Below are 15,949 nucleotides of genomic sequence, written 5' to 3' on the forward strand. Positions count from 1 at the left end.
AACACACACAACCTTGAGGCGGATGGGCTACAACAGCAGAAGACCCCACCGGGTACCACTCATCTCCACTAAAAATAGGAAAAGAAGGCTACAATTTGCACAAGCTCACCAAAATTGGATTGTTGAAGACTGGAAAAATGTTGCCTAGTCTGATGAGTCTCGATTTCTGTTGAGACATTCAAATGGTAGAGTCCGAATTTGGCATAAACAGAATGAGAACATGTATCCATCATGCCTTGTTACCACTGTACAGGCTAGTGGTGGTGGTGTAATGGTGTGGGGGATGTTTTCTGGGCACACTTTAGGCCCCTTAGTGCCAATTGGCCATCGATTAAATGCCACGGGCTACCTGAGCATTGTTTCTGACCATGTCCATCCCTTCATGACCACCATGTACCCATCCTGATGGCTACTTCCAGCAGGATAATGCACCATGTCACAAAGCTCGAATCATTTCAAATTGGTTTCTTGAACATGACAATGAGTTCACTGTACTAAAATGGCCCCACAGTCACCAGATCTCAACCCAATAGAGCATCTTTGGGATGTGGTGGAACGGGAGCTTCGTGCCCTGGATGTGCATCCCTCAAATCTCCATCAACTGCAAGATGTTATCCTATCAATATGGGCCAACATTTCTAAAGAATGCTATTAGCACCTTGTTGAATCAATGCCACGTAGAATTAAGGCAGTTCTGAAGGCAAAAGGGGGTCCAACACCGTATTAGTATGGTGTTCCTAATAATTATTTAGGTGAGTGTATTTTGACATGTTAAGAGACAGTAAATGTTCTTGACATTTTTAGCTTCAGCATGGAATCATGAGATCATAAGAAGCTCCGATGAGCGAACCCGGTGAAGTTCGGGTTCGCCCAAACTTCAGGTCAAAGTTCAGGTTTGGGGCCCGAACACCGAACCCAGACCCCATTAAAGTCAAAGGGACCCGAACTTCACTTTATTATTTTCCGTTATAACATGGTTATAATGGCAAATCATAGCATTCTTAAGATAGAATGCTAAATAAAATGGCCATTGAGGGGTTACAAATAATTTTTAAAAACTTACCTCATCCACTTGTTGGCGCAGCCGGTATCCTCTTCTTTCTTCAGGACCTGCAATGACATCACCGCGCTCACTACGTGGTAAGTGCAGTGACGTCATCGCAGATCTTTTTGCAGGTCCTGAAGAAAGAAGAGGATACCGGCTGCGCGATCAAGTGGATGTTTTTTTTTATTATTTTTAACCCCTCAATGGCCATTTTGGAGTTTTTTTTAATTATTTTTAACCCCTCAATGGCCATTTTATTTAGCATTCTATCTTAAGAATGCTATGATTTGTCGTTATAACCATGTTATAATGTAAAATAAAATCAACCGAACACCGAACTTCAGTGAAAAAGTCCGGGTTCGGGTCCCCGAACTCGCAAAGTTCGGTACGAACCCGAACTTAGCAGTTCGGGTTCGCTCAACCCTAGTCCTGTCACATTTTATAAACACTAATATGAAAATTGTTTCTCCTCCGAGTGAGTTCTCTGATGTCTGCGAAGACCTGATTTCCAGCAAAAACATTTCCCACATTCTGAACATAAAAATGGCTTCTTCTCAGCGTGTGTTTTCAGATGATCATTAAAACTTGACTTGTGTCTGAAACCTTTCCCACATTCCGAACATGAAAATGGCTTCTCCCCTGTGTGAATTCTTAAATGCACCATAAGATTAGATTTCTGAGTAAAACATTTCCCACATTCTGAACATGAAAACGACAACTCCCCTATGTGACTTCTTAGATGTTCCTTAAGACTTGATTTATGTTTAAAATCCTCCCCACATTCAGGACATAAAAATGGCTTCCCCTCTACGTGAATTCTCTGGTGTTTAATAAGAGCTGATTTTTGTCCAAAACATTTCCCACATTCTGAACATGAAAATGGCTTCTCTCCTGTGTGAATTCTTCGATGCTTCTCAAGATTTGATTTCTGGCTAAAACATTTTCCACATACTGAACATGAAAATGGCTTCTCCCCTGTGTGGCTTCTTAGGTGATCCTTAAGATTTGATTTTTTGGTACAACATTTCCCACATACTGAACAGGAAAATGGTTTCTTGTCAGTGTGTGTCTTCAGATGATGAACAAAACTTGCTTTAATGATAAAACATTTCCCACATTCTGAGCATGTAAAAGGCTTTTCCTTGGTGTGAATTCTTAGATGCCTCACAAGATTAGATTTGTGTCTGAAACATTTCCCACATTCAGGACATAGAAACGGTTCCTCCCCCGTGTGAGTTCTTTGATGTTTGACAAGAGCTGATTTTTGTCTAAAACACTTCCCACATTCTGAACATGCAAACGGCCTCTCCCCTGTGTGAATTCTTAGATGCACTTTAAGGTTTGATTTGTCACTAAAACATTTTCCACATTCCGAACACGAAAATGACCTTTTATCTCTGTGACTTCTCTCATGCAAAGAAAGACTGGACTTCTTTTTAAAATATTTTCCACGTGAAAATATTTTCCCTCGTCTATGTCCAGTTCTTGTTTTGCAGACCAGTGATTGATTAGACAAAGGCTTCTTGTGACCAGCGGTGTCGGTGGATAGATCTTCACTGTGAAGGACTGAGGACTGAGCTTGTGTGGTGTTGTTATCAACATCTACTTCATGATAGGAAGATAAATGGAGAGGTACATTAGAGTCGCTCATCCCGTCTTCACCTGGAAAATAAAACAAAATAATACAAACAAACTAATAATAACTTTTATAAAATTTTACAATAGCAGAGAGACATTATATGAGCTAGAGGAGATAAAATCATGGTTAAAAGAGTTCACCAAGAATGATTTAAAATGGCCTTCAGCAATGTGAGGACTAGCTGTCAGCACTTGCAGAGCTGAGTGTGTAGTGAGCCCCACCTCAACCATCTTCTCCCCCAGGCAGCTCTGCAAGTGGTGGCGGCTAGTCCTGTTCACATTCTAGGACAGGTTGCTGGCGGCCATTTAAAATCATTCCTGAAGAACCCTTTTAAACTAGGGGGGTGGGGGTAGCGGTATTAGATTGAGTGGACCAAGATAAGTTGATCACGGTTTAAACTATTCCAGTATACTTGATTATATATGTTTTTTTTAATAGTTTTTAACCTTTTTAATTGCATCTAATGGGAAAATAAATGGTATTAAGTGAATATGGAGGCTCCTGCCTTTTTTGTGTTTGTATCTGACCATATCATGTCACACTGTACCGATGCAAGGGAAGAAGATGGAATACTATGGCACTAAATGAAATATTAATATTAATTGTTCATTTAATAATGAAGAAGAGGTTTCTCTGAACTTCCTATCAGTTTTTACCATTAATGAAGATATTTAGTCATAGAAGATTTATGAAAGGCTCTTACCCTTCACAGACACTGATGTAGGTTTTTCAAGTTCACTCGTCGTTTTACCAGAACTTTCCTGCAAGGATCCAACATTAAAGACAAGAAGAAGAAAAACAAAACCTAGATGATCTTATATACAAGTGAAGGTTAAAAACCCTGAAAAGACATGAACCAATCTTCCCTACAGGAGAAGGATCTCCTCAAGTGAAGATCAGACATTATCAACATTCAGCCAAGTACTTTACACATCAACAGAAAGGTTTCAGTCATGTTCCTGCATGAAATTATCTAAACCAACTCAAAAAACAACACAAGAAACTGGACTCCTCCTATCTATTGCACCAAAAACTTTATATGACCAAGTTATATTGTACTGTACATGGTGTTCTTTGCTGGTTTCATAGACCTGGCTTTGAAGATGGCCTTTACACAGTCTTGATGACTATAGATCTTAATGTCCTAAAATTTATTCTCTTACTTCCTACTAGCAGCAAAATAATGGGGTATTTCTGCCCCTGTGTACTAGTGGGACAGATGGAACTTTAAGGAATATCAATTAATTATTTCTAATTCTAAACCTTGTTCCCTCCTTAATGAAGCCTGCTGATTCCAATGCCCATTGGGGGAGATTTATCAAACTGGTGTAAAGGAAAACTGGTTTAGTTGCCCATAACAACCAATCAGATTCCACCTTTCATTTTTCAGAGCTCCTTTGCAAAATGAAAGGTGGAATATGATTGGTTCATACTGGCAACTAAACCAGTTTTCCTTTACACCAGTTTTGATAAATCTCCCCCATTGCTTTTATTTCTGTCCTGTGTGGACAAGGAGATATTGGTGTGCTGGGCTCTTTGTTACCTAGCTCTGTACATTATTTAACTACTATAGGTAGTCAGCCCAAATGCCTTCAGGCGTTCTGTCCTGAATTCCGTTCTACAAGAGAACCCTCCTACAGGGATACTTCTTGGTAATTACCCATTATTGTGCTGCTGCTAGGACGTAATGGAAGCGTTGATTTCTAACGATAATCTGTTTTCCCTTAGTCCTAACAGCAGCACAAGTTTCCCTCCCTTTTCTTATGCAAATAACACAATGAGTATTGGGATCAGGTGCCCTTTATTAGAGAGGAGGAGGACTTAATGAGAATTAGCAGTAATTAATTGACAGTCATTAAAAGTTACATCTGTCCTACCACTACACAGGATAGAAGTACCCCATTATTGTGCTTATATTAGGTAAAGGGAAAACAGATTAACGTTAGAAACCAACGCTTGCTTGACTGCACTGGCAGTTATATGTGGTTGTTTTGTTTTTATAATGGTTCTAGTAAACATTACATTTTTATTATTGTTTCATTGTTTTTCACCTTTTTGAGTCGGCTCTTTTGTACTTCTGGCAGAAACATTGGGGGCTTCTTCATCCTTCACACATACCATTTTTTCCCAGTCTTGACTTTGATGAAATAATCTGATTCTATCCTGGAGTGGATGCTGTGCTCATCACCTCCAGTTCTTACATTAGTCAACAACGTTACAATAAAGAAGCCGTTGTACCACTGCTGAGAATGAACCTTCTCTCCCCTAGGCAGACAGCGCTTGCACTTGTCCTTTGTAATGATCTTACTGTAAAAAGCTGCTCACAGTATTTCTTGATTTAATTTACATGTGTACAATTTTATCAGGTCTCCCCGTAAATGTGTCTTCAAGACTAAATAAAACGTCTACTCATAACTCAGTTTTGCTGTTCCTCTGCATATTCTAGATGAGGCTGTGCTAGTGTTCTGTAAAGCATTACGATTATGTACCTAACCAGTGAGTCCATGACTTTTTCAGACAATAATAGTAGTATTCTGTCTTAGAAGCAGCTGCCTGGCATTGTGCTGTTCATCTGTGATTTACGTCTACACTGAAAAACATTGAATTTGAATTGCCAAATAGATGTCCAAACATGTGGAAGTTTAACCTAATCTTTTTTCTTTTTTAACACAGCAGAAACCATTTGTGGCCATGTCCTACACAGTGAAAAATAACAAGAGAAAATGAACACACAGTATACTCCACTGCTGTTGGGGGAGGTCAGAAGAAAGCTTCATTACATCAGTCTATAAAGCAGGGATGGCCAACCTGCGGCTCTTCAGCTGTTGTAAAACTCTGCTGTAGGCAGTGTGGGCATGCTGGGAGTTGTAGTTTAGCAACAGCTGGAGAGCCTCAGGTTGGCCATCCCTGCTATAGAGGATTTGTAAGAACCTCAGCTTCATCTACCTGATGATCCAGTTGGATATTTGGTTTCTTCTCTAAACAGTCCTGGGAATACAGAATACTTGGACATCTCTCTGGTGGATTTCTCTGACTGGATCCATCTATAGGAAATACACACAGTGACTGAATACATTGTCTACATGTGATGATCAGATGATGGATGAAATCTGACTCTCAGAACTGTTCTCTCCTCTACAGTCATGGAAGGTCTCCTCTTACCCAATGATGTAAGAGACTGGTGATTCTGCATCATGACGTCCTTGTACAGATCCTTGTGTTCTTCTAAATACTCCCACTCCTCCATGGAGAAATAGACAGCGACATCCTGACACCTTATAGGAACCTGACAACACAAGGACACAGTCATTACCAGACCCCTCCCTCGGCGTTATTGTATAATGTCCCAGCATTCCCAGCAGCGCTCACCTCTCCGCTCAGCAGCTCAGTGATCCTGGTGGTAAGTTCTAGGATCTTCTGCTCATGTATCAGGGAATGAGGTGGAGGCTCGGTGATGGGGCTCTGGGTCCTGCTCCATCCTCCTGACACACGGGGTGTCACACACTCACCAGACGACTTCTTCACTACTGTGTAATCCTGTGTATGGGGAGACGCCGATCACTACAGAGATTCTAAGAATCCTTCACCTTTCCAGACATTTCCCTGGTTTATTACTAGAGATAAGAGAGATGTCATGTGAGACTCTCACCTCTCCAGTTATCAAGGAGATGATCTCCAGGGTGAGGTCTAGTATCCTTGCAGCCATGTGGTTTCTATCCTTGTACAGAGCCTTGTGTTCTTCTAAATATTCCCACTCTTCCATGGAGAAATAGACAGCGACATCCTGACACCTTATAGAAACCTGACAACACAAGGACACAGTCATTACCAGACCCCTCCCTTGGCGTTATTGTATAATGTCCCAGCATCGCTCACCTCTCCGCTCAGCAGCTCAATGATCCTGGTGGTAAGTTCTGGGATCCTCTGCTCATGTATCAGGGAATGAGGTGGAGGCTCGATGATGGGGCTCTGGGTCCTGCTCCGTCCTCCTGACACCCGGGGTGTCACACACTCACCAGACGACTTCTTCACTACTGTGTAATCCTGTGTATGGGGAGACGCCGATCACTACAGAGATTCTAAGAATCCTTCACCTTTCCAGACATTTTCCTGTTTTATTACTAGAGATAAGAGTGATGTCATGTGAGACTCTCACCTCCCCAGTTATCAAGGAGATGATCTCCAGGGTGAGGTCTAATATCCTTGCAGCCATGTGGTTTCTGTCCTTCTCCATCCTTGGTGGGTCCTTGATGGAAAGGACCATTGTCTACTATAAGAAGAGAGTCCTGCACCTAAGAAACCTGAGAGAAACAAGAATAGTCGAGAGAAAAATTTTGATTGCATGAGTCATAGGTTTAAGTGATAGGTGGGGGTACAGCTGTTAAGACCCCCATTGATTCTGAGAATAAATGGGTCACACTGCTGGTTTAGTGCTGCATTACCTTCAATATTTTCTCTTAACTTTGGTGCTCCTGGCCTCCACTGTTCAGGAAAAAACTGAGGAGAGGACACAGCGCTGCAGCCCCTTCATCTAGAAGAGGTTGTCCCCACCGATCACACACTGACTCCATATCCTAATGATATCACAGAACACTGTGTGATGGAAGACCCCTCTAATCCAGGAAAACAGCCCTTACAGGGGTCTGGGGGTCTCCTAATATTCCAGGGGGAGAGCAGACATGTCTGAGGAGAACTCCCCTCCTGTGAGCAGAGACTCTCTATGGCCGGTGCTGCCCCCTGCTGGCTGGACCTGCTATATATCACCTATAGAACCGCTCCATTCTAATAAACCCAGAACCAAGCCCCACATCCCCCGACCAATAACTGACCTGCAGATCTCACCTCCTGGGGCTGCAGGACCTGCGATGATGTCACACTGGTCACATGACAGTAAGTTTTAAACTGGAAAAAAAAAATCTCCACTGCTTTACTCCTCCCCTCATGTGACTGATCACATGACTATGACATCATCAAAGGTCCTGAAGTCACTAGGATATAACATCTATAGATAAGTTAGTGTAGCCTCCTCCAATATAGAATGGAGACTAGAAGGAAATGGCTAAAACTGTTCACCATGGTCCCCCGCTTACACAGACCCCTCCTCATGATTCCCCAATTATCTCACAGACTGCTCCCCATGGTCGCGCTATCTCGCACAGACTTCTTTCCATAGTTCCCCCTCTCACACACAGACCGCTCTCTATTATTATTATTATTTATTATTAAAGCGCCATTCATTCCATAGCGCTGTACATATGATTAGCGGTGCACATACATAATACAGACAATTGCACTAATCATAAACAAGACGAGTTACAAACTGGTACAGAAGGAGAGAGGGCCCTGCCCGTGAGGGCTTACAATCTACATGGTATGGGAGAAGGACACAGTAGGTGCGGGTTAAGTTGCTCATGGCGGTATAGAGGCAGCAGGGTCACTGGTTGGAGGCTTGTCTAAAGAGGTGGGTTTTCAGGTTTCTTTTGAAGGATTCCACTGTAGGTGAGAGTCTGATATGTTGGGGTAGCGAGTTCCAGAGTATGGGGGATGCGCGGGAGAAATCTTGGAGGCGTTTGTTGGAAGAGGTGATAAGAGGAGAGGAGAGAAGGAGGTCTTGTGAGGATCGGAGAGTGCGTGTGGGGGTGTATCTGGAAAGTAGCTCAGCGATGTAGGGAGGGGACAGGTTATGGACGGCCTTGTATGTATTTGTTAGTACTTTGAAGTGAATTCGCTGGGCAATGGGGAGCCAGTGAAGGGATTGGCAGAGGGGAGAGGCAGAGGAGTAATAGGGTGAGAGGTGGATTAGTCAGGCAGCAGAGTTGAGGATAGATTGGAGGGGTGCGAGAGTGCTAGATGGAAGGCTACAGAGGAGAGTGTTGCAGTAGTCTAGGCAGGAAATGATGAGGGCATGTACAAGCATTTTTGCAGATTCAAAGTTAAGGAAAAAGAGATGAGAGAGTTTGCAACAAGAAGGGAGTGGTCAACAGTGTCGAAGGCAGAGGACAGGTCAAGGTGAAGGAGGACAGAGTATTGTTTATTGGTTTTGGCTGTTAGTAGGTCATTGGTGACTTTGGTAAGGGCAGTCTCAGTCGAGTGGTGGGGTCGGAAGCCAGATTGTAGGCAGTCAAAGAGGGAGTAGGAGGAGAGGTGAGAGGACAGTTCTGAATAGACATGTTGTTCAAGTAGTTTTGAGGCATACGGAAGAAGTGATTATATCCAGATATGTGCTCTCTCACAGTAGTTATGCAAAGAGATATGCCCCCTCACTGTAATATGTGCCCCTCAAAATAGTTTTGCCCTGATAAGTGCCCCCTCACAGTAATATGCCCAGTTATGTGCCCTCTCACAGTAGGTAGCGATGCCCAGTTATGTGCCCCCTCACAGTAACATGCCGTTATGTGCCCCCTCACAGTACTTATGCCCAGATATGTGCCCCTCACAGTAGTTATACCATATTTGTGCCCCTCACAGTAGTTATACCAGATATGTGCCCTCTTCAAAGTAGTTATGCCCAGATATGTGCCCCCATCACAGTAGTTATACCAGATATGTGCCTCCTTCAGAGTAGTTATACTCAGATATGTGCCACCTCACAGTAGTTATACCCAGATACAGTTGCAAGAAAAAGTATGTGAACCCTTTGGAATGATATGGATTTCTGCACAAATTGGTCATAAAATGTGATCTGATCTTCATCTAAGTCACAACAATAGACAATCGCAGTCTGCTTAAACTAATAACACACAAAGAATTAAATGTTACCATGTTTTTTTTGAACACACCATGTAAACATTTACATTGCAGGTGGAAAAAGTATGTGAACCCCCTAGACTAATGAGAGCTAATTGGAGTGAGGTGTCAGCCAACTGGAGTCCAATCAATGAGATGAGATTGGAGGTGTTGGTTACAGCTGCCCGGCCCTATAAACACACACACCAGTTCTGGGTTTGCTTTTCACAAGAAGCATTGCCTGATGTGAATGATGCCTTGCACAAAAGAGCTCTCAGAAGACCTACGATTAAGAATTGTTAACTTGCATAAAGCTGGAAAGGGTTATAAAAGTATCTTCAAAAGTCTTGCTGTTCATCAGTCCACGGTGAGACAAATTGTCTATAAATGGAGAAAGTTCAGCACTGCTGCTACTCTCCCTAGGAGTGGCCGTCCTGTAAAGATGACTGCAAGAGCACAGCGCAGACTGCTCAATGAGCTGAAGAAGAATACTAGAGTGTCAGCTAAAGACTTACAAAAGTCTCTGGCATATGCTAACATCCCTGTTAGCGAATCTACGATATGTAAAACACTAAACAAGAATGGATTTCATGGGAGGATACCACAGAGGAAGCCACTGCTGTCCAAAAAAAAACATTGCTGCACGTTTACAGTTTGCACAAGAGCACCTGGATGTTCCACAGCAGTACTGGCAAAATATTCTGTGGACAGATGAAACCAAAGTTGAGTTGTTTGGAAGAAACACACAACACTATGTGTGGAGAAAAAGAGGCACAGCACACCAACATCAAAACCTCATCCCAACTGTGAAGTATGGTGGTGGGGGCCTCATGGTTTGGGGCTGCTTTGCTGCGTCAGGGCCTGGACGGATTGCTATCATCGAAGGAAAAATGAATTCCCAAGTTTATCAAGACATTTTGCAGGAGAACTTAAGGCGATCTGTCCACCAGGTGAAGCTCAACACAAGATGGGTGTTGCAACAGGACAACGACCCAAAGCATAAAAGTAAATCAACAACAGAATGGCTTAAACAGAAGAAAATACGCCTTCTGGAGTGGCCCAGTCAGAGTCCTGACCTCAACCCGAGGTCATGACCTCAAGAAAGCGATTCACACCAGACATCCCAAGAATATTGCTGAACTGAAACAGTTCTGTAAAGAGGAATCGTCAAGAACTATTCCTGACCGTTGTGCACGTCTGATCTGCAACTACAGGAAACGTTTGGCTGAAGTTATTGCTGCCACAGTAGCGATGCCCAGATATGTGCCCCTTCATAGTAGTTATGTCCAGATATGTACCCCCTCACAGTAGATATGCAATGATATATGCTCCCTCACAGTAGCGATGCCCAGTTATGTGCCCCCTCACAATAGTTATGGCAGACATGTGCCCCATCACAGTAGTTTTACCCTGATATGTGTCACATCACAGTTGTTTTACCCAGCTATGTGCCCCATCACAGTAGTTTTACCCTGATATGTGCCCCCATCACAGTAGTTTTACCCTATGTGCCCCATCACAGTAGTTTTACCCTGATATGTGCCCCATCACAGTAGTTTTACCCTATGTGCCCTATTACAGTAGTTTTACCCTGATATGTGCCCCATCACAGTAGTTTTACCCTGATATGTGCCCCATCACAGTAGTTTTACCCTATGTGCCCTATTACAGTAGTTTTACCCTGATATGTGCCCTATTACAGTAGTTTTACCCTGATATGTGCCCCATCACAGTAGTTTTACCCTGATATGTGCCCCATCACAGTAGTTTTACCCTGATATGTGCCCCATCACAGTAGTTTTACCCTGATATGTGCCCTATTACAGTAGTTTTACCCTGATATGTGCCCCATCACAGTAGTTTTACCCTGATATGTGCCCCATCACAATAGTTTTACCCTGATATGTGCCCCATCACAGTAGTGTTACCCTGATATGTGTCCTATTACAGTAGTTTTACCCTGATATGTGCCGAATCACAGTAGTTTTACCCTGATATGTGCCCTATTATAGTAGTTCTACCCTAATATGTGCCCCATCACAGTAGTTTTACCCTATGTGCCCTATTATAGTAGTTCTACCCTAATATGTGTCCCATCACAGTAGTTTTACCCTGATATGTGCCGAATCACAGTAGTTTTGCCATGATATGTGACCCCTCACAGTAATATGCCCAGTTATGTGCCCCTCACAGTAATATGCCCAGTTATGTGCCCCTCGCAGTAATATGCCCAGGTATATGCCTCCTTAACAGGAAGTAAAAAACAAAACTAACTACATAGTCACTTGGTTCCTCCAATGATCTCCCCAGCAGCAGCAGGATACACACAGAGATGCTGGTCTGTGTAGGAGGAGGACGAGCACAGCTGACTCCTGGTTGGCCCCGCCCACTGTACAGACCAGCAGTGTGGAGCGCAGATAGGGGCGAGGAATGATGAAGCAGGGAGCGGACAGCTCTCTACTTCATCAGTACAGGCAATTGTCTCTGCGTCCTAAGGAAGAAGAGACAGCTGCCAGAGAGCGGGACATACTGCCCCCACTCCAGGACCGTGGGACAGCCACTGAAATCCAGGACTGCCCCGCGGGATCCAGGATGGTTGTGAGGTATGCGATTATGCGTTAAATGTTATGTTTGTTCCTTATTATATGTGGACCAGAGTTCTGACTTTATGTGCTGAAAAATAGAAAACGGACTGGTAGAGGAAGGTCACACAGCCCGACCAAGAGGGGTGACCATAGATGACATAGAGCGGAGGGAGCAGCTAACTCCTCTTCCCCATTCTCAAGAACTCTGAAAAGCCTACTAGACACTGGGGAACCACGTGAATCCACTACAGTATTGTAGTGTGTGGATGAATTGTTGTTATGTTGTGCTGCAGTGGAAGAGTCATGTTGAATCAAAGTCACTTCTTTTATTTTGGCTGCAAATGGGTGTAAGGCTTCAAAGGAGGAATTTCAGCTTTGTTAAAGGGACACTGTCACCTGGATTTCACTTACTGAGCTATTAACATCACCATATCAGTCTCCACAATTTACATTAAAATATACCAGTGTTACTGCCCTGTGTCTTGTAATTTGCTTTTATTGATATGCTAATTACCTCAATGAGGAGCCAAAGGGGCTGTCCCTCCGGCCGTTGGAGCTCAGCCCCGCCCATTACTTCGGAGCCCAGCACCGCCCCACTGCTAAATTATTTACTCCTCTTCGCCGACATAATGTTTGCGCAGCGCCCGTAATCACGCGCATGCGCCCTGGATACACATGTCAGCGGCGCCCGCTGTGTCCTGGCATCGGCCTCACAGAACTCATTGCGCATGCGCCGGCTTCGCTCAACCCGGAAAGAGCGGAGTGGAGCGACTTGCTGGGCTGGCGGAGGACGGAGGAGCAGGAGCGGGTCGAGCGAAGCTGGCGCATTTCACAATTTTTTTTTTCTTACGACGTTCATTATGCGGTTAAGCTTACTGATCTTCATTCTCCAGGTCAGTACAAATCCGACGATACCACATATTTTTACTTTTCCTAAAAAAATAATTCTGACCCCTATAACTTCTTTGCAGTTATGTGTGGGGCGATGTGTACTTTTCATTGATACCATGGGCGTAGGGATCACCATAGCAGCCATAGCAATAGCTATGGGGCCCTACGCCACTGGGGGCCCGGGCTGCCTGCTGAGGATTATTATAATTTTTTAAATTCATGTGGCATAGCTACAGGGGTCGCAGGCCCCTCCAGGACAGACAGAGAAAGCGCTATCTGCAGGGTCTGTAGGCTGTGGGCAGTGCGATAGGGGGCGGCTGGAGGCAGAGAGGCGTACCTGCAGTGAGGAGAGGGCGGCAGTCCTACTGGCCGGAAGTGGAAGAGGCGGAGCGTACAGCGAAGCTGCGTGCTGCTGGGCCTGGCAGCAATGCTGGAGTGTGGGCGCGCAGACGTTCAAGTGGCTGTGAGGTGAGGACTGGCTGACTCTGGGACTGGTAAAATTTACTCTGGAATCCTGGACCATTATATCTAGGGAGGAGGGGGGAGCAGGACCCTGGAGATCTGGACCAGTACATTTAAGGAGAAGGGGGGAGCAGGGCCTGGAGTTATGGTCTGGACCATTATATAGGGGGGGAACACGACACTGGACCATTATATCTTGGGAGGAGGGGGAGCAGGACCCTGGAGGTCTGGACCATTATATTTAGGGGGAAGCAGGACCCTGGAGGTCTAGACCAATTTATTGAGGAGGGAGCCGCAGGATCTCCAAGGTCTAAATCATTAAATTGTGGGGGGGAGCAGGACACTTGATGTCTGGACCATTATATCTGGGGACTGGCGGTGGGAGATTTAGGATGGGTGTGGGGGTGGGAGGTCTTGGAGGAGTGTGGGGATGCTGGGATGGGAGGTACTGGAGGGGTGTTTGGGTGGGAGCTCTGGAAGGGGTGGGAGGTCTGAGAGGTATGTTGTGGTGGGAGATCCAGGAGGGGGGCCCATAATTTTTTTTGCTATGGGGCCCAGTCATTTATAGCTTCGCCCCTGATTGATACCATTCTGGGGCGTGTAAGGCTTTTTGATCACTTTTTATTTATTTTGTTTGTGGAAGGAGAAGCGACCAAAAACGTGAAAATTGGCTATCTTGACCCTATTTTTTTGTTTTGCCTTTTTCCGTATGGGATTAATACTTTTATATTTTGATAGTACGGGCATTTACGCACGCGGCGATATTTTTTTATTCTCATTTTGGTGAAAGGGGGTGATTTGAACTTTTATATTTTTTTATTTGCAAAAACTTTATAAATTTTTTTTACGCTTTTTTATAGTTCCTATAGGGAACTATAACAATCAATTATTTGATTATTGTTATCATAGACTCCAATGCACTAGCATGATTGTACTATTTTCCTGTGGAGCCCTATTACAGGCAAGGGTTCCATAGGAAACACTGTGCAGCAGCCTCGTGTCATAGACTATGGCTGGGGCTGCAGCACACAAGCTCCGGCTCCTCCGATCGCCGCAAAGGGGAGCCAGAGCATAACCAGAAGCGCGTGCTTCCAGTTTTCAGCGCGCTCAGATGCGTTGATCAGGTTTAACCACGCCATCTGAGGAGTTAAATGTCCGCGATCTTAAAAGATCCGACATGTGACATAATAGTACGTCACATGTCGGGAAGGGCCGGGGCAAGCCACGGGTGTTCTCATACAAGAACACGGGGTAAACAGAAGTCCCTTGGACAGAACTGTGCCACTCTGGATCCCATAATCCTGGGATCCACTTCCTGTGTACGAGCGGTTGCAGCTGTAGCTGAGCTCATTAAAGGAAATGTGTCACAATTTTTTTTATCTCCCAGTTAAAACCAGATAGGATTACAACTCCTTTTCTGATTACAGATTTATTTATTCCATTTCCTGAACAGGATTATGGGGGCGGCCATCTTGCCTGAACGGTTCTTAACAGCATTTACAAAGCATTAAAAAATTGCACTACGGCAGCCCCATGGTCCATAGACACAATGGTCAGGAGGGGACCTCATTGACTTCTATGGGAGAGTCTTCTAGGCATGCTCAGTGTCCTGTGCAGAGGTCATTGTACAAGGAAAGACTAAATAAGCTTTGACGATCACCTATTGTGAATGGAGGATCCTGTCTTAGGCTTGTTTCACATATGCTTGAAACAGATCCGGCAGGCTGTTCTAGCCGGGACCAGTGTGTCTGATCCGTTCGTGCCAGGCGCCACCGTGCACTGGCAGAATTCTGTCCAGTCCCATTCAGTATAATGGGGGCCAAGGAGCGGCCGGACAAATACCATGTTGTGGCCGGATTATAGTGAATGGGACCGGGCAGAATTCAGGCAGCGCATGGTTGTGCCTGGAAGGGATCCGACATGCTGTTCTCAGCCAGAGCAGCTTGCCAGATCTGTTTGACACATATGTGATATCACCTTTGTGTACAGATAAGCAGATAACTGCAGTCAAGTGATCTGTACAGACCAAGACTAAGGCTAAGTGGCCAGTGGGAAAACTGCAGGATTTTAAGTTATAGGCATGTTAGGTTGTCCCAGCCTGCCATCTGCTGGTCGGCGGTGTTATTACAGCCTACATTTGCCTGTCATGTCTTGATACATTCTGGTTATGGTTGTGTAGTATTACTATAGTGGGGAAAAAGGTGTGTTACAGGGAAAAAGAAAATAATAATAAATTAAAGGGGTTAAAAATATCTGGTATTGTTACATCATAGGACGGGGCAGTCCCATCAGGCTTATGTCTGGCTGCACAGGGACCTTGGTTGCATTGCTTTTCCTGCTTGATAATTGTAAGTGACTTACTGCGGTCTTTCGTCCTCTCAGTCTGGCCAGCGGTGTGTCGGCTCCTTTAGGTAAGAAGGAGCACCACAGCACCGGAACGTTTCTGCCTGGCAGCATCGGCTCCCCACGCGGCAGTCTCTCAGGTTGCAGGAGTCAGTGCGACTCCGCTCTCGACACATTGTAATGTCTAGCACGGGCCGCCGTGCTCGTAGTGAGGCAGGGGTGCATGCAAGGCTGTTTTGCTTCTGGTAGGCTCTTGAT

At 44.6% G+C, this 15,949-nt stretch overlaps 1 protein-coding gene and 2 long non-coding RNA genes across 3 annotated transcripts; all 3 read right to left on the reverse strand.

The window, feature by feature from the left end:
- Positions 1 to 1,418: 1,418 nt before the first annotated feature.
- LOC122934798 (zinc finger protein OZF-like) lies at positions 1,419 to 5,966 on the reverse strand. Its single transcript, XM_044290498.1, has 4 exons — positions 5,847 to 5,966; positions 5,631 to 5,728; positions 3,388 to 3,445; positions 1,419 to 2,707 (listed from the first exon to the last, which is right to left on the reverse strand). The coding sequence occupies exons 1-4, from the start codon at positions 5,929 to 5,931 to the stop codon at positions 1,494 to 1,496; spliced, it is 1,455 nt and encodes a 484-aa protein (XP_044146433.1). The 5' UTR covers positions 5,932 to 5,966; the 3' UTR covers positions 1,419 to 1,493.
- Positions 5,967 to 6,161: 195 nt separating this feature from the next.
- LOC122934852 lies at positions 6,162 to 6,610 on the reverse strand. The gene is made up of 3 exons (XR_006388709.1): positions 6,561 to 6,610; positions 6,334 to 6,486; positions 6,162 to 6,221 (listed from the first exon to the last, which is right to left on the reverse strand). It is a non-coding gene; the product is annotated as an uncharacterized LOC122934852 (long non-coding RNA).
- Positions 6,611 to 6,673: 63 nt separating this feature from the next.
- On the reverse strand, positions 6,674 to 7,513 carry LOC122934874. Its single transcript, XR_006388731.1, has 3 exons — positions 7,127 to 7,513; positions 6,841 to 6,985; positions 6,674 to 6,728 (listed from the first exon to the last, which is right to left on the reverse strand). It is a non-coding gene; the product is annotated as an uncharacterized LOC122934874 (long non-coding RNA).
- Between the last annotated feature and the right edge of the window lie 8,436 nt (positions 7,514 to 15,949).

This window comes from Bufo gargarizans, chromosome 4 (assembly GCF_014858855.1).
Source record: "Bufo gargarizans isolate SCDJY-AF-19 chromosome 4, ASM1485885v1, whole genome shotgun sequence".
Classification (NCBI taxonomy): domain Eukaryota; kingdom Metazoa; phylum Chordata; class Amphibia; order Anura; family Bufonidae; genus Bufo; species Bufo gargarizans.